The 23,008-nt window shown below is 32.2% G+C and overlaps 1 protein-coding gene across 1 annotated transcript; it reads left to right on the top strand.

The window, feature by feature from the left end:
* Positions 1–9,709: 9,709 nt before the first annotated feature.
* LOC137579848 (uncharacterized) lies at positions 9,710–15,072 on the top strand. Its single transcript, XM_068293683.1, has 3 exons — positions 9,710–9,978; positions 10,237–10,367; positions 12,230–15,072. The coding sequence occupies exons 1-3, from the start codon at positions 9,722–9,724 to the stop codon at positions 12,634–12,636; spliced, it is 795 nt and encodes a 264-aa protein (XP_068149784.1). The 5' UTR covers positions 9,710–9,721; the 3' UTR covers positions 12,637–15,072.
* The last annotated feature ends 7,936 nt before the right edge of the window (positions 15,073–23,008 follow it).

Here is a 23,008-nt window from a genome sequence, read left to right on the forward strand (position 1 = left end):
TTTTGGCAACCATCTTTGTGTGTGGGCGGAGCCTATGTGAGTTATGTGGGCGGGCAACAGATACACACAGCCAAAAGGCATAAACTGCGCACGCCTGACAGAACTTGGAGCTTGTAACCAACATGTGTAGGGATGCCCAACAATTTGGAAGGAGGTGCTGGCTGGCTGACTCTTTTATTGAGAGTGAGAGAGATAGTAAGAGAGAGAGGAGTGTGGGTACATCTGTTTTTGCTATGTGAATGTGACAAAGTGAAGAGCTAATTAACAAACTAATTTTGCAACTGTTTTTGACATTTACAATGTAACTGAAGTTTTTTATGAGAGTTCCGTATGTGTTGGAGCCCTTGGACTAATTCATTTCGGAAGTCCTACTACAATTAACTTGATAAACAAGTACATACACACATACATATGTACATATGCATTAACATATATATCCCATACTTGAACTATCTCCTGCTATTTCCATCTCTTGCTGCATTTAAGGATACAAAAATTAAAAACAATTGAATATTATTATTATATACAAACGTCTTGTCGCTTAATTGAATAATTTCATTTAAAATAAAAATTACTATATCGATTAAAAAATGCCATTGAATACTATGGAAGGTTTTCTTCACTCAAACAAATTTACATACGGATGTATATAATATCCGAATATACACATAATCCACATAAATATGCATCTTTATATACATATTTGTATGTACATATGTAGATGAAATTAGGTCAAATATATGTACATAGTGACTTTGGCTTTGCTGAAGGAATATTTTTGTTAAAAAGAATTTCTATAGCATACATTTGAGAGCTCTTTATGTAACATGGACAAAGTCAAGGGAAAATGGTGGAAAAAGCAACAAAAAAAAAAAGCAGAAACAGCGCAAAACATGGCAGCAAATTGACCAAGTTTGTTCGAGCTGAAACAACAGCAGTGACAGCTATGTGATTTTTCTTTTTTTTTTTGTGTTTAACTGGGTCTCCCTACCTCTTATCTGACAGCATGCAGATGTGTAATGGAAATTTGATTGGGTAGAGGTGGCCCTTAAGACCCTTCTGCGTCATCATCATCATAGTCGTCGTCGTCAGCATATGGAAATGTGCGTCAAACTCCAAAGAAAAGACTCGACAACGCCAAGATACTTAAAAGTTATGCCTTCGATAACAGTTCCATTCAATATGTACATATGCTCAAACACATAATTAACAATGAATGTCATTTTATATTATCTACTTCCATAAACTTAATTAAAATGTTTGAAAACGATTAAGAATACCAAGGTATGCAAAAGACTGACAAATAACTTAACAAACAACAAAATGGAGTCCAATATGGAATAACAATCGCGCACTGATCATGCTAGTAATCGATTGCTCACACCGATTATCCCGATAAATACATGTAACTTAAGGAAATTGAGCAGTTTAGGGAAAATCAGAATGTGAAAAACAATTCTGTGAGAGAAAGATGACGAATTGTTCAAATGCCATTTAACTTTCTCAACCGCCCCCATAAAACGGGGAGCTAAAACAGTGAGGATACGGCGAAGTGGCAGGGCGTGGCACAATGATCACTGCAGTCTGATTTTTCAAAAAGTCCGCCACATAGAACGCTTATATTTTAAATTGGGAAAATTGGCAGAATCTTAACATTTCTGGATTCAAAATTAAGCACCACCACGCTAATATGAATTTGAAGATGGATTCATATCCCGGCTGTCGGAAAAGTAATGTGCAATTTCAGTTTCGCATTTCATAATGTTTTGAATTTGTTCATATGAAACATCACAAATAATCATGTGGTAGGAAAATTGTGTGATTCAACGCCGAATGGTCAGATCATTCTAATGAACTTTTTTAGGCAAGGCAGCCACGATGTAACGAAGATCTACCCTGTAAGGCGATGAGACAACGCTGACGACGATCTTACTAGAAGTTTAAAGTCAGTAAAGGAAACGCGGCTGGGGAATTTCTCAAAGAATACGTGGTCGACTGTAATGCCAGGTGATAAGAGTCTGGAAATATTCACATTACAGGTGAATATGATGGAAGGCTGCGAAATCGCCAAATCAACCACCCTTCAGTTTTCCTACATGGAAGACACTTCCATTATAGCTAGTTAGTTCCTATTGCAGTTGCATGTGGGTTGGATATTTTAGATTAAGGAAAATAAAACGCAATCGCTTTAAAAAAGGCGATGAATAAGGAAAATGATGTTATTCACAGGTAGTAACTGTTGGAACTTCCCTTTTAGCAAATTGAGAAATAGTTAATAACACCATGGAATGGGCAGAGATCCACATTTGTTCCACGAGACACCAGCAAGGAGTTTGACAGCTGATAGAGTTAGGTGGCCGAAGGACAAATAAGAACGCCAATGTCTGAAGAGAACATCACAGACATTTGTCAAAATGAACAGGTGGAGTAAGGAAAATAAAACACAATCGCTTTAAGAAAGGCGACATTGTAATTATAATTTATGAATAAGGAAAATTATGCTATTCAAATTGAGTTTTTTAAAAATAAGTAAAATGTTATGCGAGAAGTTTTTAAATAAGGAAAAGTTCATTTTAAAAAAGCTTATTTTAAACCTTTTAAAGAATAAGGAAAAACTGATTCAGTTGTTGTCCAAGCAGAGGAAAGTAACTGAATGAGAAGACCTGTGAGTCGTCCCCGTATTTATACAGTTTTCGATAGAAATTTCTCGATGCCTACTTGATGAAAATGGAAACAGTGCTGTGTAATAGGACAACTCAGTACTGTGCAACACTGACATTTCGAAACGATTGGAATGTTGGAATTGAAACACTAAACACATCCAGACACCAAATCAAATACTTCTATAGCCAAAATAATACGAGTAACTTTTCAGGAAATATTTAAAGCCGACCCCTTAAAGATTTCGGCCATCTGCATGTAAACGTTGTGTTCTTATGTGGTTTCCGACTAGAATTGTTTTGAGGTAAATATTTACTTAACAGTGTTGAAAAGTCAAAAAATCGGCTGAAGCTACATTTCAGTGTTGGCAAACGCTATTTTTGATTAATTATGGCGTTACCAGCCTGTTGTTTTATTTGGCGCGTCGTTTGACTGCTCTGACAGCCAAATATTTTACTCTAAATTATAAAATCGAGGAATATTGTAAACTCAACCAATATTTGGTAAATACTTAAGCTTCTCGGGCCTAAAACGCGCATAAAGTACATAAATTTCAAAAAGAGTATTCCAGGTCCGAAATTTGGCATCTGGCAACACTATCTCAAAATTTGATAGTTTTTTTAGCCGGAAATAGCTACTTTTAGCTATAGTCCCGCTAAAAACATACATTTTCTTTTGTTGTTCTGAACGCACAACATCTCAAGAATAGTATGTTAAAATTTTAGATCGATCCGAGTAAAACTTCTGAAGTTATGGGTAGTTGAACGCAGGTCGGCCGACCGTTTTATGCTAGATATTTGGGTGTCCAAAACTTCAAAACCCTCTCGTGAAAAGTCGATGAACACGATCCTGTGCCCAGTTGCCCATTGCCTATACCTCACTCAATCTTCAATATTTTTGGATGCAAATTTTCACACATATTGTTTTAATGTTATATTATCAACTGAGACTATAAATAAAAATAACACTATACCTACATATAACTATAAGCTGTAGTGTTTGCCGGAAAAAAGTTAGTCCTTTTTGGAGCCATTTGGACAAGAAAGGATTTCAGCCAAATTAGAGATAATTTTAACGTAAAAAAAAAAAAAAAATTTTAAGGCTCATTCTTTAATGGTATTTGGAAAATATTTTTGTTTCATATACAAAACATTCATTTTTCGGTTTAGAAAAATACATATATAAACTTTTTTCGCACATTTTTTTCCATGCAAGGTAATACAGATAAGTTTTCTCATAAAATCAAATATATTTAGGTTTTTTCATTATACTTAAATCTAAAAGCAGTTACAAATTGCATAGGTATTGTAACAATATTTAAATTTAAACATAAAAATAAAAGAAAAATTGTTTTTTGACAATGCAGTTCAGAGTTTCAAATGTACTTAGAACGGTAGTAATTCGCAAATACCGTGTCGAACGGACAAACTTTAAAAATTTTTGGAAATTCAATAAAGAAATTTTTGATTATTTTGTTTTTCTTTTCCCATTTATACTAGGTGAAAACTATATTTGCTCCCAACGTTGTAACTTCTTTTGATTTCTGGGTCTCTTGATTTTTGGCACAATTTAAACTAATCCTCTTTTTCGGTGTCGAACGGAACTTATACAAATGGGAGAAGCAACCCAGATTACCAGATTCAATTTTAATGCCGACTCTTTTTAGTAATTAATTGTAATGTTAGAAACATATTTTGGTTAATTTTTCAACTTGTAAAAGCTTCCTTACAAAAGATAGATAATAAAGCAAAAAAATTATTAAAAGTGGTCAAATAAACAAAATATTGATTTGCCTTTGATTTATTCATTACGGCAAAACAAATATTACTCAAAATACATAAAATATTTAAATTCAAACATTTTCTGATAAGAATTTAAAAAAAAAAAAAAACAAAGAGTTTCAAGATGGTTTGAGAGTTGAGAATATTTTCTAAAAAGTTGAAACGAATCCGATTTCTTAAACGTCCGTCAAATTGGTCAGGATACTTAAATTTTTAAAGAATTTCCAAAAATAACTTTAAAATTTGCAAAATGTGTGTAAATAACAAATTTGTAGTTACAGCAAATGCGAAAGAAATTTCATCATGATTAGTATGTATGTATGTGTGTATGTTAGTATATATATTAGTTTATCAATGGAAAATGTAAAAGTGAATGTAGTTTACTTTTAAAAAGTGTCCAAAAAGGAGTTTAAATTTATTAATGTGGCTAAAATTTCTATTCTATTCAATCTATTGCCTGTTTTTGTTGTCCCTTTCTCAGCCACTGGGCCTCTCAGTCCCTTATTTCGTTACGATAATAAACCATACATACATACAGAGAGACATACGTATGTTTGTACGTCTCTTTTAGTGGCTTATCAGCCATGGCAAAATCCCCACTTCAACAGCAAACGCTACCAATAATAATTAGGCCCTCTGACTGGCTTCTATCACTGATTAAACTTGACAAGCCAAAATCGAGCAGTGCCTACATGTGTTCCTCGTCTGAAGGAGATACGACAATGAAAGGTATTCCAACAACAACAGCAACTAGAGGACACATAGTATTATGGAGGTTAACAAAGTTTCTATACTCTTGATCAAAGTCAGAAATGATTTTATATGAAAATTGAAAAACTAGTTCCAACTTTTTCATTCGATTTAGGCTGCTAACCTTAAACCTCGACCCAGATGCGTTTAAAATGTTAATAAGGTGGTAATCTAGACAGATATTTGTCATTCAACTAATGCAACTTACCTTTCGAATATCTTTTCACTCTGAAAACAAACCTTAAGAACAAACCCCATCTCTCCTTTTCCACTAGTCTCATAGATCACCTTGAATATGCATTTTCAACTATGAAAGTATCCCAAATCTGTTAATTTCGACTAGTATACAAAGTGAATATACCCATTTGGAGAGACTATCAAAATCTGTCATGCCATTCGCATACTATATCCATTGATTTGCGCACTTGACGTTGTCGCGCGCAACGATAATAATGAAATGGCCAAATATATTTAACTATTAATAATAAATGACTCTTGTGTGTGTGTGTGTGTGTGTGTGGCCCATATCTATGTGTTTGTTTATGGGGTATTGCTGGTCTATCCATCAAGTTGCTCTATATATATTTTAGTTAAGAGTTGGATTAGTTAGCAAGCTGGCACGTTTCAAAAAAAAAAAAAAAACCTTACTAGTGATCCTCAGACAAAAGTTAATTCTATCAAATTGATGGCAAAAGAACACATGCATTACATAGAGTTAGTCAGCGACTAAATTGGATATAATTGGATTAGTTAAACCGAGACAAACGAAAGTAAGTTGACAATAAGTTTTCTCTTCATTTGTTTTAATGTTGTATTTAATGGCCATTGGCAACTGTAATTTGAATTTTAGTTGAATAAATTCCACATTTACTTTATATTTAATAAGTAAATTTAACAACTCTAAGAAAAAGTCAAAACGATCCCAAGAAGTTTAATTAAATTAACTAGGATCGAAATCACATTAAATTTACAGATAAGTTGATTTAGTTGCTTGTACAGGGAAACCTCGATAGATTGTTAAGTCTAAGGGAAATTTACAAAATTCTTTGATAAATCTATTAAATACAGTAAAATCCTGTTATAATGACACTCAAGGGACCGACGAAGAACCTTTCATGTATTGGGACCAACCAATCACTCATTGAACTTTAGTCGCTCTAACCGGGCGGAAGTTATAAGTGGACTCTACTGTACCTACTTATTAGTTATTTGCAAAGATTTTATTAGTTATATTGAGATTTTCTTTAAATTTTCACTACATTGTGGTAATTTTTGCGACCTTTGTGTTGTTATCTTAAGATCTTATCAGGCTTCAGGTCATGACCTAACCATCTTAATATATTTTCACTACATTTTAAGTTGGATTTTGAAATTTGAAAACATTTTCCAATTAACACTTAATTTGTTTAATGAATTTTAAAAGCTAATGTAGACGAAATTCCTTTTTATTTCGAAATGTTGTGCCTTTTCATCAGTGAATAAAAGTTTTCAACAAAGAAAAATTACTTTAAAATAGCCCAATGAACTATAATAACACAGGCCGACATTTTTGAGGTCATGAAAAAGTGTTTGAAGTTCAATAGGTCTCCTATAGTAATTGGGGGCTGCTAATCACGGCCCTGTACTTAGTTTTTCTCCATCACGTCAGGATTTCGAAAAAAATGCGTTCAAATTATTCAAAATGACCAAATTCGCAATATATTTTTCCATGATATAAGCATAATATTGTACTAGAAACATTATTATTTTATCCTATTAATATATTAGGCTTGATTGAAAATGAATTTACAAAATATCAAAGAGTTATTTCTTTGTTATAATGGATAATATCTTACACTCCGGATATAGTTCTATAATGAGTAAAATTTCAACCAAAAAGTATGCTATAGAGATTTCAAGAATTGTCTGCTTTTAAATTTTAAAGAATTGTGGGAATTTGCTGCGTCTTACAAATTGTATATTAGTTATATGTGCAAACAAGAACTAATTTTCTTACACAAAATATTCTAAAATCCGTAAAAAAAGTTGAAAATTTTTGTTTAAACTTTCTATAGTATACTTTTGGGTGCATATTTTCCAAATTTCACAAAATCTAGACGTGATGGACAAAAACCAAGTATGCAGTTAGAATCAGCGTACCCGAATTAGTTAAGAACACATCTCAACTTAACGTCAGCAAAAATCATGTATCTCAATATTATATATTGTTGATTGGCTTTCAAACTCTAGTTCCGATTTTCTGACGTTAATTTGAGATGTGTTCTTAAGTAATTCTGACTGCATACTTGGTTTTTGTCCATCACGTTCAGATTTTGTAAAATCTGGAGATCTGGGATTGGAAAATAGGCACCCAAAAGTATACTATAGAAAGTTTGAAAAAAATTGTTCAACTATTTTAACAGATTTTAGAATATTCTGTGTAAGAAATAATTAGTTATTGTTTGCACATATAACTAATATACAATATGTTACACGCAGCAGATTCCCATAATTTTTTAAAATTTAAAAAGCAGGCAATTCTTGGAATCTTTATAGCATACTTTTTGGTTCAAATTTTATTTATTATGAAACCATATCCAAAGTGTAAGATATTATGCCTTATAACAAAGGAATAACTCTTTGATTTAGTATTATTTATTATTAAGAAATTTGCGCGAAATTATAAATTCACGTAACTTGAGAAATTAAGCTATAGCAACTAAAGCCTTAAGCTTATTGGGTGTATGTTTAACATTCAATTAAATTACATATAACATTTACATTTTAATTGACTATATGGCTAAATTAGATGGTAGAGATTGGTAGCTCTTAGAAATTCAATAGTTTCTTCTAAATTTTGGTATGACGTCATATCTTGAATTGTTGACTTAAGAAATTTTGATCTCTCTCTCTCTCTCTGGGAAATGTTGATTGGTGCGTTGCACTGTGTACATATTGGAGGAGCCGATTTGTTAAGGATATGTCCCAGTCTGATTCTAGGAAATTTCAATATATCAGTTCGAGAGGTGCTAGTTGTTGTCGTTTTGTCTTGGGAAACGTTCTTGCAATGTTGCGATGTATTGGTGAATATTAGCTCCTTTTGATATTTTGTGAATTTCTTTCAAATCAAGCCTAATATAATGTTTATCATGAAATAATATATTTCAAACGTGGTCATTTTTAATAATATTAAGGAATTTTTTTCGAAATCCTGACGTGATGGAGAAAAACTAAGTAAAGGGCCGCGATCAGCACCCTCCCAATTACTATAGACGACCCATTGAACTTCAAACACTTTTTCATGACCTCAAAAATGTCGGCCTGTGTAAATAATGACAAGAATATCTAAAAAATCATGAACCGAAAACTGAAAATATTTAAAATTCATGGCCATCTCTTGAAATGATTTCAAATAAACTATTTTTATGTTAGTATATGGGAACTCACTTGTTTTCAAACCTTAACTAGTTAGTTATCACCTTGAAAATGATTCATACCAGCAACAAACAAACGAAAAAGAGGGGAAAAAAGGATTTAAAGGATTTAAAAAAACCAAGCGACAGGCAATGAAAGGCAATTATTTACCTGGCTGTGTTTGCACGTAGCGGAGATAGGCTCTATAACCCAGATAGGCGAAAATATTTACAATTTCAGAAGCACCGAAAGAAAAAAAGACAGGCCACACCAAAAAAAAAAAAAAACAAATGTTAATTAAAAAATCGCCGAGTAAGTGCCGAGTACTTTGATTTTTGTTGTTGTTTTTGGTCTTCCAGTAAATGGGTATGCGGGAGTTGGATCGGAGTCGGGTTTGGTCTGGTTTGAGCTGAGCAGAATTTGATGTAACTGGCTTGGCTGGCAACTTTCAACTGTTGTGGAGTATCGCAGTCAACAACAACACCCAAAAAAAAAAGGAAGTGGAATCTTGATGGGGAATTTAATGCATATAATTTAGCTGACAGGAATGGAGTTGGGCTAAAGGAGAGAAAAATAACTGAAAAATCAATGAAAAAGCCATATAGAAATACCTTTATATGTACATGTACATATATACAGGGATATGTAAGCCAACCTAAAGTTGGAATATTTATTCTGCTTGGATTTCTGTATAGACGATTGCATAAGTCTTTGAGTTTAGCAAATCAAGCGTATGAAATAATCGGTATACTCTCTCTGTGTGCAACACACAATGCCAGCTATTATGATTTTTGTTTGTTTATTGTTCATTCTGTGTTTGGAGCCTACTTTCAGGCGCGCGATAATTGCATTTTGAGCGCAATTGCTTCTATTGTAGTTGGGATGCAGGCATCGTATCGCTTTCCTGCATCCCAAATGGGCACCCAGCAGCAGCTTCTGCTCCTTCGCCTACAAATTACATTACAAACGGCCATGACTATGTTTAGTCTCTCTCTCTCTATCTTACTCTCTCTTTCTTTCTCATGCACACACTCTTAGTTCTTGTCTCTCTCTCTTTCTGTTTAAGATTACCAGACATTCTCTCTCTTTCTCTCGCTCACTGTCGCTCTCTGTCTCTCTTTTAGACCACTTCAAGTATGCCTAGCATTTATAGACATCCTTATCAATTCCTATTGGCTGTTTGCCTCCTCGCTTGTGCGCCGACTCAGGGTTTTGTGACGTCACCAGCATCCTCATCCATTACAGCAGATAAGTCAAATTCGAAACTGCTACAAACTTTGGGGGATGCTGCCAAATCCTTGCAAGCAGCACAGAAAAGCCTTGAAGCTGCTGCCCAGTTCCAGACACCGAGTGTAGTTCAGGATTTGAGTTTGGTGTGTAAAGAGCTCTGCGGGTAAGTCGAAATGGGCCTGCCAGCTATTCTGCCTGCCTGGCTAACCTTTAACCTTCAGCCTTCAGTGAATGAGTGCTTAAAAGTGTTGTGTCTTTTCTTTTTTTGTTCCTACTCAAACTAAAACCAACAACTTGATGATAAGTGAAATATTCAACGTTTTTTTTTTTTCAAGTGTTTTCATTTTTTTCAAGTGACTCTAAAATATTTATTGACAAGTGTTTAATATTTCATTTGTTGTTTGTTTTAAACAAATTTCAGAGCTGGCCTGGGCGTTGCGCTTTGTGTGGGCAATTGCGCGACGCCTTTTGATGCCGACACAACCAAAACTAAAATTCTGAACTCGAGTTTTGATTTGGTTAAATGCAAGCAACTGTGTGGACTGCATTTAGGTAAGTCCTCTAATCAAATATATCTAAATTAAGTATATCCTAGTTTAAAAACAACAACAAAAAAAGCAACAGAAATCTTTAAAATCTTTTGCCAAAATGAATATTTCCAAATAAAAGAGTTTTAAAACGTTTCCCAAAAACGCATAAAGTCAAAAATTCGAAAAAAAAAACTCAGAAATTTTTAAGCTCAACCAATTTTTCAAGTCGTCGTATCAAGTGATCGCTTAAGCCCTTTTGTTAGCCTGGCCTTTAAGCTATGCGTTTGGTTTTTGCCGTCGGTAACAGAATTTGAGTCAACCAAAACCAAAAACAAGAGAAATTTAATTTAATTTTGATAGAAGAGAAAATGATATTCCATAAATTATAAAACTAAATCATAAAAAAAAAACTTTTCTATTTTCCGACGGCAAAAAATTCCCCAGTAATTTTTATAGACCATAATTAAATATTAAGATTTATTATATTACTGATGAAATCGTAAAAAGACTTAACAAAAATTATGTAATTATCTTCCATAATATCGAATTTTTTATCATATTTTCCAATGGAAAAAATCAATGTATAAACAACAAACTAATCAGTTAATTTTTAGAAAAATATTCAATATTTATTTTAAAATTGCCTTGCATAAAAAAAAACTGCCTAGATTTCCAAATACTTAAAATGTTTCAACAGAAGCCACTCATATATTTTATTTAGTGCCAAATTCTAACATCAAAAATACAAAAAAAAAAAAAAAACAGTGCTCAGACTAGTTGAGAATTACAACCAAATTAAATAAATGGCAAAGGGAAAAACTGCAAATGCCACAGTTTAAATTAAATAAAAATAACACAACAAATTGAATAATGAAAAATGTTATTTAGTTTACTTAATTTAGTAGTAGTCCTTTCACTTTAGTCGAACCTCAAGTAATTTGATCCCCAGAAAACCCTTAGAAAACTGTTTTGAGGTAGTCACTTGAAATGAAATATTTATAGATTAGGATTTCGAATTATTAAGTGTCCATTGAAATTTGAACTTTGGAAAAAGAATTGACATAACGATTAAATTACCTGGTGACTGAATAATTTAGAGATTTTTTTTTTTATCAGATTACAAAGTCTTTTCTGTTTCTGAAAATTAAATTATGAAATAGGCAGGAAAAGTATTGAATGTTTTCAAGAAATTTACAATTTACTTGCTTATCCAAACCAAAATACCAAAATTTCTTTCCATGTTTTTAATAAACGAATTCTTGGACTGTTTGTTGCATATTTCAGGGGACAAAGTTCTCCACTGCCTTTGATCCATCGCTGTTATAACATACATACATACATATATCCTATAAACTCTTATCTAAGAGCTCTTCTTTTAAATTGCATTTCGATTCTTTCGAGTTTCGAAAGAGGAAAGATAATCTTACCAAATCTTACCTTAAAACTAAAAAATTGTAAACTACTTACAAAAAATTGAAATCAAATAGATCTATTGAAGCACATCTGAACGTTAGGAGCTTTCTGATTTATAGAGAGAAATACATTTTGTAAACAAGTTTTGCCCAATTATAGTATATGGAAAGGGGGATCTAAGCAAATCTAACTAAATCTGGTCAAAAGATGCTCACTTTAGTAATAGATGTCCCTGAAATGGTTAGAGAAGATTAATAAATACTGCATGGTGAAGGTTAAGTCAATGATTAGCCAAATTGGACTAGATTAGTGAAGTAAGTTAGTGTCTATAATTAGAACTATTATCTACTTTAGTTAGTTAGTGGGTCTAGAGGCCGCCCGTCTCTAGTCTCTAGCTCGGTTTGATGGTTCTAGCAATACCTGAAACTCTTTTCAACTCTTCTTTAATTTGGAATTACTTTTGTTCTACAGATGGCCTTGATTGTGAATGCGATGGCAGTAGCATCAGCATGGAAGGTGCCCCAATGGGTAAAGAAGTCTCTTCCGATGCCTTCGGCGACAGACTCTGCACGAGTTTCTGTCATCAACGGCGCAATACTCTGCCCGGGTGCAGTCCATGCCAGTTGATTGTTGCAAAAGTTATTGACGTGGATAAGAAGATGGCGTTGAAGGCCAGTGAAATGCAGAGCACAACTACACATGGTGCCAATGCGAGTGACTATCTAACAAAGGTCGAGCAGGCTCTGGCAAATGCCGTGGAGGCGGTGGCCGAGGAAACAACCGATACACCCGATTGGAACGAATTGTGCAAGGTGCTCTGCAAGACTGGCGATGGCGGGTCTTTGTGCAACTGTGATTTATCACCATTTTCCACCTAATCCTCCAACCGGGATTGGGTATTGGAAACGTGTTTAAATCACAACTCAAAAAAACAAAAATGAAGAAACACACAAAAAGTATAACACTTAAAAAAGCAATTATAATACAATTTGAATTTATTTCAACTTTTCGTTTTTTGTTTGCGTTTAAATGCTAGTGTTGTCATTATATTATTCAATGTTTGTTCATTGCAAAAGTGTTTTAGTTCAATTGTATTATACAACCAAAACAAGAAGAGAAAAAAAAAAAACACAAAAAAAAGTAAAAATCTTATATAAATACATATAACTATGAAAAATCAAAAAACAAAAAGAAAAGAAAAGAAAAGAACAGAAAAAAAAAACATCCCTATGCGAATCAATTAATTTGTAATTAATTTCAATTAAAAGACAAAAAATATATAGTAATTTAAGCAAAATGAATATTCAAATGGTTAAACGAAAACAAGTTTCTGAGTTTTACAAAATTCTCAAATCAAAAATAACAGCAAAATCACTTAAGGGCTTCCAGTGCATTTTTCTCTGAGCCGAGTTAGTTCTCGGGTCTCAAGAATTTTGCCACAAACCCAAAGAGAAGGAAAATGAGAACTTTTCCAAAAACGAAATCAACCAATTAATATCAAAAATATACAACATATCGAAAACAATTATTTACAAAACAAAAAACATATAAACAAATTTTTGGTTTCCTTTTCTTTTCCTTTTTTCTCTCTTTAAGTTAATCCTTTTTGTGTTTTCGGTTTAGTGGAATCAGCATATCAATTTGACTAAAGGCAGAAGGAAAAATTGATTTGAAAAACACAAACAACAACAAAAGAGAAATAATATATATAAATAATATTTTTGTTTTAGTTCAAAGAAGACACGACAAGCATCAATTATGTAATAACAATTATATACATATAAATATTAACCAAGAGTTTAGTGGTGGTTAAATATATATATACATATATATATAAATATTGTATATCTGATAAATTTGGTCTATATACATAAAAACAAAACAAAACAAAACGTAAACACAGAAAAATGAGTTGCGATTGCAAATCAGGAAATTAACTCATTTAACCACAACCAAAATGGAAGGCATTAATTAAATAAGTGTATTTAACAATATCTAAATGTTTATATATAAACTCTATATATACATACATATATATAATAACTAACAAAAGAAAAAAACGAAACAATTTGTTTGGAAGACATTTTTCGCATTGCAAATGGAAGACAAAGCAAACATTTAAATGCATTAATTTCTTAATTAAATTGTGTTTTTGTCTGGAAGACACAAATAACAACAACAACAATAAGAACAAAAAGTGGAAGCAATCGGTAGGCTTAATAACCCGATTGAATATAAAAAACCTATATCTTTATGAACTAAACCTATATTTAAAGGGCTAGCACACGTTGTTCGTGTCGATAATGAAAACGCGACGCTGTGACTGACAATAATTAAATATATATATGAACAATATAAACAATTTATGTGTGTGTACAATTTTTTGAGGCATAACTAAAACAAAATCAATATTGTATTAGACAAAAACGAAAACCTTTTCAACAGAATATTCACTTGCACTTGTATACCTAGATGTTTGTAATTGCACCAAAAAACCATAAAAAGCAAATGAAAAAAATCAAAAAAAAAAAAAAAAAAAAAGAAAGAAAGAAAGAAAAACTATTTAACACTAAATAATGATAATAAACATTAAATCAGAGCACATTCATTGATAATCCTAAACTAAATGCGGCTTCAATATGTATCCGGGTGTGTAGAATGTTAAATATCATATCAATATGTATGTATTATCAATATCTTATCTAAATAAAAACCCATATATATGTATATTCTAATGCACTTTATGTATATGTATATGTGTTAGGCGTTGCGTTTCTGCCATGAATACATACATACATACTAACTTACCAAAAACAAAAACAAACATAAAACACACGCACACTAAACCAATGGAAGACATTATCAAGGCTCAAAATAAACAAAAACAAAAATTCTATCGAATCTGTAAAACAAAAGAGAAACATCATCATCAATTACAACAAACGAATCAAAGTTGATTCAAAACCGTTTCGCATTTTATGTTGTTCGATACAAACAAAAGTATTCATAATAATAATAAATACCGAAAAGAATAAACAAATATAGCAAACAATATATATATATATACATATATATGAAAATCAAAACTATTATACATAAATATATATTTGAGAAACAACACAAGCTTACATAGAGAACTTAGTCGAAGAAAAGAGAAGAGAAATTTAAAGACAATTCCATATTTGAAGAGAATAACCACAAAAAAAGAAAACAAACAACAAAAAACTAAAAACGAATCAAAATCAAAATCAAAAAACCTGCACACAAAGCAAACATCAAAAACAAAATCCATAACATTCAAATAACAAAATAAATATGTATATTATGTGTTAAATGTTGTAAAGCCCCTCTAAAAAAAAAACCAACTGTCTTTTATTTCTATTTAATACTATTAACCCAATCGGACATCATATAAGCATTCCGATCTTAAGTCGATGAAATAATCAATAATGTCTATCGGTTTCATGTGTCGATAAAAATGGTCAGAAACAGATAGAAATACAATCGATTACAGTTATCGATAGAAATGTCAGTGTTGCACAGTACTGAGTTGTCCTATTACACAGCACTGTTTCCATTTTCATCAAGTAAACTGTATAAATACGGGGACGACTCACAGGTCTTCTCATTCAGTTGCTTTCCTCTGCTTGGACAACAACTGAATCAGTTTTTCCTTATTCTTAAAAAGGTTTAAAATATGCTTTTTTAAAATTAACTTTTTAAATAAGGAAAACTTCTCGTATAACATTATGTTTATTTTAAAACTCAATTTCCTAAAAGGGAAGTTCCAACAGGTACTACCTTTGAATAACATCATTTTCCTTATTCATAAATTATAATTACAACGTCGCGTCTTTTAAAGCGATTGCGTTTTATTTTCCTTAATCTAAAATATCCAACCCACCTACAACTGCAATAGTAACTAACTAGCTATAATAAGTGTGGAGATTACATGTGGCTGTTACAACGATGCCACAAAAGGAACCTTCCATTAGTGGAAGTTTATAAGTTTCTCCATATGGATTGTCAAAAATAATACCCAGACAGTATTTCCATTTTTTTCTTATGTTGGCTTGGGCTGTATCAGTCATTCCAAGGAAAAGCTTTGCCAAATTCTACACCGCGTTTCGTTCTTCTTCCTTTTTTGTCAACGTTTCAAACAGAGATGTGTTAGTGCAATTCAATTGACGAGACGAGACAAGGTGATCAATTAACTGAATAAGACTCAGTTCTTGCATAATATATCTACGTAGCGTCTATTCATTGTGTGAACAAAGCTTTTCCCCGACTAAAATTAATATAATGAGAGCTTTTTAATGTCCTTCAATTAGCACAGGTATAAGACACCGTTGTGTAGCCGCAACCATCGGACATGCACGACCATCGATATTACATATGCGATAACTCACAAGGTTTTTTGATTGACTTCTTTCTGCTGGGGTGACAACTGAATCAGTTTTCCTTATATTTCTATAAAATTCCCAATCCACGTTGTTAAATATTTATTTTCCTTTATTTAAAAACTCGTAAAACATTACACAGGCCGACATTTTTGAGGTCATGAAAAAGTGTTTGAAGTTCAATAGGTCTCCTATAGTAATTGGGGGCTGCTAATCACGGCCCTGTACTTAGTTTTTCTCCATCACGTCAGGATTTCGAAAAAAAATGCGTTCAAATTATTCAAAATGACCAAATTCGCAATATATTTTTCCATGATATAAGCATAATATTGTACTAGAAACATTATTATTTTATCCTATTAATATATTAGGCTTGATTGAAAATGAATTTACAAAATATCAAAGAGTTATTTCTTTGTTATAATGGATAATATCTTACACTCCGGATATAGTTCTATAATGAGTAAAATTTCAACCAAAAAGTATGCTATAGAGATTTCAAGAATTGTCTGCTTTTAAATTTTAAAGAATTGTGGGAATTTGCTGCGTCTTACAAATTGTATATTAGTTATATGTGCAAACAAGAACTAATTTTCTTACACAAAATATTCTAAAATCCGTAAAAAAAGTTGAAATTTTTTGTTTAAACTTTCAATAGTATACTTTTGGGTGCCTATTTTCCAACCAAAGATCTCCAGATTTCACAAAATCTAGACGTGATGGACAAAATAAAAGTTCCAATGTAACTTTGAGCATTGAACCTTTAACTGTGGCCATTACATGATGCGGTGACAGAGATATTACAAACGAAATTTCTTGAAAGCCTTCTGAATTGTCAGTAATTTTCTAACTAAATTGAAATGAAAAAGTATATCACTCTGAATGGGAGCAAATAAAACGAACAACCGACTTAATTCTCAGGGACGGTTAACACGATCATCCTACTGTGTCCAATCTATCCAGTCCAGTCTATTAATTTGTAATTTTGCTATTTCTCCGCAATTGTTGCTCTCTTTTGCCACACTTTGTTGCATTTATTTTATTTAAATGGAGTCGGAAAGTTAGGCTCTTGCATCAAGCCCTAATAACCCCTTATTTAATATGGCCATCATTTCATTTGGGTCAACAATACATACGTATTCTACGCGGAGTTTTATTTATTGTTAGTCAAAAGAATTATTGTTTCACCTTGGCGATTTATTGCTTTGTTTTATATATGTTTTAGCAAATATTGTTAAAGGTAATCATCAGTCCGTATCTGGTCTAAATGGCAGCACAAGTGGGTGACTTCTTTGCAGACGTCTAATCTGCATGCTGTTGTTCGGCAGTTTCAGTGCCAGTGCCTTATCATGGGTTTCTTGCCACCGGATCTCACACTTAATTGACGGTTTGTTAAGGTCTCTGTGGATGACTGTGGCGTAAGGTGTAGGAGCTTGTTTTAAAGTCGCTGCAGAATTTCAATGTTTGAGTTAAAACCTGTGCCCCAGAGAATGTTTTAATTTTTATTGGGAAGGCCGTGGCAACTGTCCTGCTCAGACTTTTGTTTGTCAAAGCCACAGTAAAGACTTCTTCTCGGACGACATGTTGAAAGGGTCAGCATGTGGTAGGACTAAAATCTTTTTAAGCATTATTAGTATCCGCACTTGTCCCATATACATATGTACTCATCTTAGGAACTTAGCGACTAAGCGAATGTGAAAAACAATTTTGTGAGAGAAAGATGACGAATTGTTCAAACATTGAACATGGAATGTCTGTCTCTTTTCAATCTACTCATACTACAAACGCTAATAGTTCCGAAAGTCTTGTAAATATATGTTTTCAAAGCTTTCGCTTAAAACACCCGAGAAAACATTGCAAACAAAAGAGGAAAATGCCATTTAACTTTCTCAACCGCTCCCATAAAACGGGGAGCTAAAAGAGTGATCACTGCAGTCGGATTTTTCGAAAAGTCCGCCACATATGGACAGTGACTAAAAAAACTCAATTAGACAAAGTTGAGTATGTAATTTTAAGAAGGGCATAATTTATCCCGGCTGTCGGACAAGTAATGTGCAATTTCAGTTTCGAATTTCACGTTAATACACTTATTAAAATGCCGTGGTGCTCCATATATTCCGATTTCACAGTCACATAGTCCATTTGACACTTTGTGCACTGACGTGTTATCAACCAGGAAAAAGTAAAGCCAAGTGATCTTATTGAAAGAGATCTGGTGGCCATTAATATTAATAACAAATAATAATTTAATAGGAAAATTGTCAATTGTTGATTCAACGCCGAAGAAGAACAATTTTTCACTAAGTGCTTTAATGACCACTAAGAATCAGTCAGTTATAATGCTATTATTTTGTAGTTTAAGTAAAGGAAATGCGGCTGGGGAATTCCTCAAAGACTATGTCTTTACGTCGTCGACTATAATGCCAGGTGATAAGAGTCTGGAAATATTCATATTACAGGATAATATGGTGGAAGGCTGCGAAATGACCAAATCTAGAAAGCTTTGCCATCAGAATTAGAATCCCTCCTCATGTAAACCCCTTAATTATTACAGTTAGTTAGTTACTATTGCAGTTCCAGGTGGGTTGGAGACTTTAGAGTAAGAAAAAGAAAACATTCAATGGGAGGCTTAACAGTACAAGTAACATAGGTAGGATAAAATGGAAGAAGCGATCGAGTGCGTCAACAACCAGACATTTGGCCCATAAGACACTTCCAGTCCACACAAACAAGAGATAAGAACAGAAGTAACTGTATATATAACAGATGTAATCAAAATATTATAGTTAGTTAGTTACTATTGCAGTTCCAGGTGGGTTGGATACTGCACCAGTGGTAACTGGAAAATTGCTCATGATTCAGTTGTTGTCCAAGCAGAGTCGTCCCCGTATTTATGGCATTTTCGATACAAATTTCTCGATGTCTCATTGATGAAAAGTGCAACAATTCGACTCGTGCTTGTCAAAAAAAATGTACGAACTAAATTTTTGTACGAACAAAGCAATCGCATGCTTTCGGGCTTTGCTCAAAAATTGAGTGGAAAACACTTTTATTTTTGCGACCGCACGAATCGGTCAACAGGTCTCTGGCATTTGCAAATGTTCGATGAGGGCGATGTGAGTTGTGAGTAAATTTTTGTGCCTTCGACTTGGCATATTTATACCCTTGCAAAAAGGGTATATTAATTTTGGTCAGAACTGTGCAACGCATAGAACGAAGCATCTCCAACCATACAAAGTATATATATTCTTGATCAGCACGACGATACGAGTTCAAATAGCCATGTCCGTCCGTCCGTCTGGATCAACGCAAACTCCTCCTAGACCGTAAGAGCTGAAATTTTGCACGTAGGCTTGTATATACTGCAGGGGTTGTATATCTCGGATTCAGCCGGATCGGACCACTATATCATATAGCTCCCATACAAACCCCAAAGTCACGAACAGTGACTTTTCTCAATAACTTCGTTATTTTCTATGTTATTATCGTGAAACTTAATATTAGAGAGTTTATTACGCTTATAAACGACTGTGCCAAATTTGATCAAGATCGGATGACTATATCATATAGCTCCCATAGGAACGATCGGTCGAAAACAGTGACTTTTGTAAATAACTTCGTTACTTTTACCGCGATTGCTTTCAAATTAAACATTTGTTAGTATAGTATATCTGTTAATGACTGTGCCAAGTTTGATCAAGATCGGGTGACTATATCATATAGCTCCCATAGGAACGATCGGTGGAAAACAGTGACTTTGATCAATATCTTCGTTATTTCCTATGATTGTAGGCCATTCTTTCTCAAACATAAGCGTTCTTCCGCATTGATGGCTAATAGGTAAGGAAAGAGTTACCAAAAAAGTTGCAAGGGTATACAAACTTTGACGTGGTCAAAGTTAGCCCCGGCCCTCTGGTTTATTGCATATTTCAGGGGACAAAGTTCTCCACTGCCATCACTGTTATCAAATACATATATTCTATAAACTCTATATATAAGAGCTCTTCTTTTAAATTGTATTTCGATTCTTTCGTGTTTCGAAAGAGGATACATAATCTTACCAAATCTTACCTTAAAACTAAAAAATTGTAAACTACTTACAAAAAATTGAAATCAAATAGATCTATTGAAGCACATCTGAACGTTAGGAGCTTTCTGATTTATAGAGAGAAATACATTTTGTAAACAAGTTTTGCCCAATTGATTTATCACCATTTTCCACCTAATCCTCCAACCGGGATTGGGTATTGGAAACGTGTTTAAATCACAACTCAAAAAAACAAAAATGAAGAAACACACAAAAAGTATAACACTTAAAAAAGCAATTATAATACAATTTGAATTTATTTCAACTTTTCGTTTTTTGTTTGCGTTTAAATGCTAGTGTTGTCATTATATTATTCAATGTTTGTTCATTGCAAAAGTGTTTTAGTTCAATTGTATTATACAACCAAAACAAGAAGAAGCAAAAAAAAAACACAAAAAAAGTAAAAATCTTATATAAATACATATAACTATGAAAAATCAAAAAACAAAAAGAAAAGAAAACAAAAGAAAAAAAAAAACATCCCTATGCGAATCAATTAATTTGTAATTAATTTCAATTAAAAGACAAAAAATATATAGTAATTTAAGCAAAATGAATATTCAAATGGTTAAACGAAAACAAGTTTCTGAGTTTTACAAAATTCTCAAATCAAAAATAACAGCAAAATCACTTAAGGGCTTCCAGTGCATTTTTCTCTGAGCCGAGTTAGTTCTCGGGTCTCAAGAATTTTGCCACAAACCCCCAAAAAAAAAAAAAAAAAGAGAAGGAAAATGAGAACTTTTCCAAAAACGAAATCAACCAATTAATATCAAAAATATACAACATATCGAAAACAATTATTTACAAAACAAAAAACATATAAACAAATTTTTGGTTTCCTTTTCTTTTCCTTTTTTCTCTCTTTAAGTTAATCCTTTTTGTGTTTTCGGTTTAGTGGAATCAGCATATCAATTTGACTAAAGGCAGAAGGAAAAATTGATTTGAAAAACACAAACAACAACAAAAGAGAAATAATATATATAAATAATATTTTTGTTTTAGTTCAAAGAAGACACGACAAGCATCAATTATGTAATAACAATTATATACATATAAATATTAACCAAGAGTTTAGTGGTGGTTAAATATATATATACATATATATATAAATATTGTATATCTGATAAATTTGGTCTATATACATAAAAACAAAACAAAACGTAAACACAGAAAAATGAGTTGCGATTGCAAATCAGGAAATTAACTCATTTAACCACAACCAAAATGGAAGGCATTAATTAAATAAGTGTATTTAACAATATCTAAATGTTTATATATAAACTCTATATATACATACATATATATAATAACTAACAAAAGAAAAAAACGAAACAATTTGTTTGGAAGACATTTTTCGCATTGCAAATGGAAGACAAAGCAAACATTTAAATGCATTAATTTCTTAATTGAATTGTGTTTTTGTCTGGAAGACACAAATAACAACAACAACAATAAGAACAAAAAGTGGAAGCAATCGGTAGGCTTAATAACCCGATTGAATATAAAAAACCTATATCTTTATGAACTAAACCTATATTTAAAGGGCTAGCACACGTTGTTCGTGTCGATAATGAAAACGCGACGCTGTGACTGACAATAATTAAATATATATATGAACAATATAAACAATTTATGTGTGTGTACAATTTTTTGAGGCATAACTAAAACAAAATCAATATTGTATTAGACAAAAACGAAAACCTTTTCAACAGAATATTCACTTGCACTTGTATACCTAGATGTTTGTAATTGCACCAAAAAACCATAAAAAGCAAATGACAAAAAAAAAAAAAAAAAAAAAAAAGAAAGAAAGAAAGAAAAACTATTTAACACTAAATAATGATAATGAACATTAAATCAGAGCACATTCATTGATAATCCTAAACTAAATGCGGCTTCAATATGTATCCGGGTGTGTAGAATGTTAAATATCATATCAATATGTATGTATTATCAATATCTTATCTAAATAAAAACCCATATATATGTATATTCTAATGCACTTTATGTATATGTATATGTGTTAGGCGTTGCGTTTCTGCCATGAATACATACATACATACTAACTTACCAAAAACAAAAACAAACATAAAACACACGCACACTAAACCAATGGAAGACATTATCAAGGCTCAAAATAAACAAAAACAAAAATTCTATCGAATCTGTAAAACAAAAGAGAAACATCATCATCAATTACAACAAACGAATCAAAGTTGATTCAAAACCGTTTCGCATTTTATGTTGTTCGATACAAACAAAAGTATTCATAATAATAATAAATACCGAAAAGAATAAACAAATATAGCAAACAATATATATATATATACATATATATGAAAATCAAAACTATTATACATAAATATATATTTGAGAAACAACACAAGCTTACATAGAGAACTTAGTCGAAGAAAAGAGAAGAGAAATTTAAAGACAATTCCATATTTGAAGAGAATAACCACAAAAAAAGAAAACAAACAACAAAAAACTAAAAACGAATCAAAATCAAAATCAAAAAACCTGCACACAAAGCAAACATCAAAAACAAAATCCATAACATTCAAATAACAAAATAAATATGTATATTATGTGTTAAATGTTGTAAAGCCCCTCTAAAAAAAAAAAACCAACTGTCTTTTATTTCTATTTAATACTATTAACCCAATCGGACATCATATAAGCATTCCGATCTTAAGTCGATGAAATAATCAATAATGTCTATCGGTTTCATGTGTCGATAAAAATGGTCAGAAACAGATAGAA

Source organism: Drosophila tropicalis, unplaced genomic scaffold (genome assembly GCF_018151085.1).
Source record: "Drosophila tropicalis isolate 14030-0801.00 unplaced genomic scaffold, ASM1815108v1 contig_805, whole genome shotgun sequence".
In the NCBI taxonomy this organism is placed as follows: domain Eukaryota; kingdom Metazoa; phylum Arthropoda; class Insecta; order Diptera; family Drosophilidae; genus Drosophila; species Drosophila tropicalis.

Excerpts from the sequence above, each read along its gene's own strand:
- LOC137579848 (XM_068293683.1), top strand. The coding sequence starts at position 9,722 with ATGCCTAGCATTTATAGACATCCTTATCAATTCCTATTGGCTGTTTGC. Across the intron at positions 9,979-10,236 it reads GTGTGTAAAGAGCTCTGCGG|AGCTGGCCTGGGCGTTGCGC; the intron begins GTAAGTCGAAAT and ends AACAAATTTCAG. Across the intron at positions 10,368-12,229 it reads ACTGTGTGGACTGCATTTAG|ATGGCCTTGATTGTGAATGC; the intron begins GTAAGTCCTCTA and ends TTTGTTCTACAG.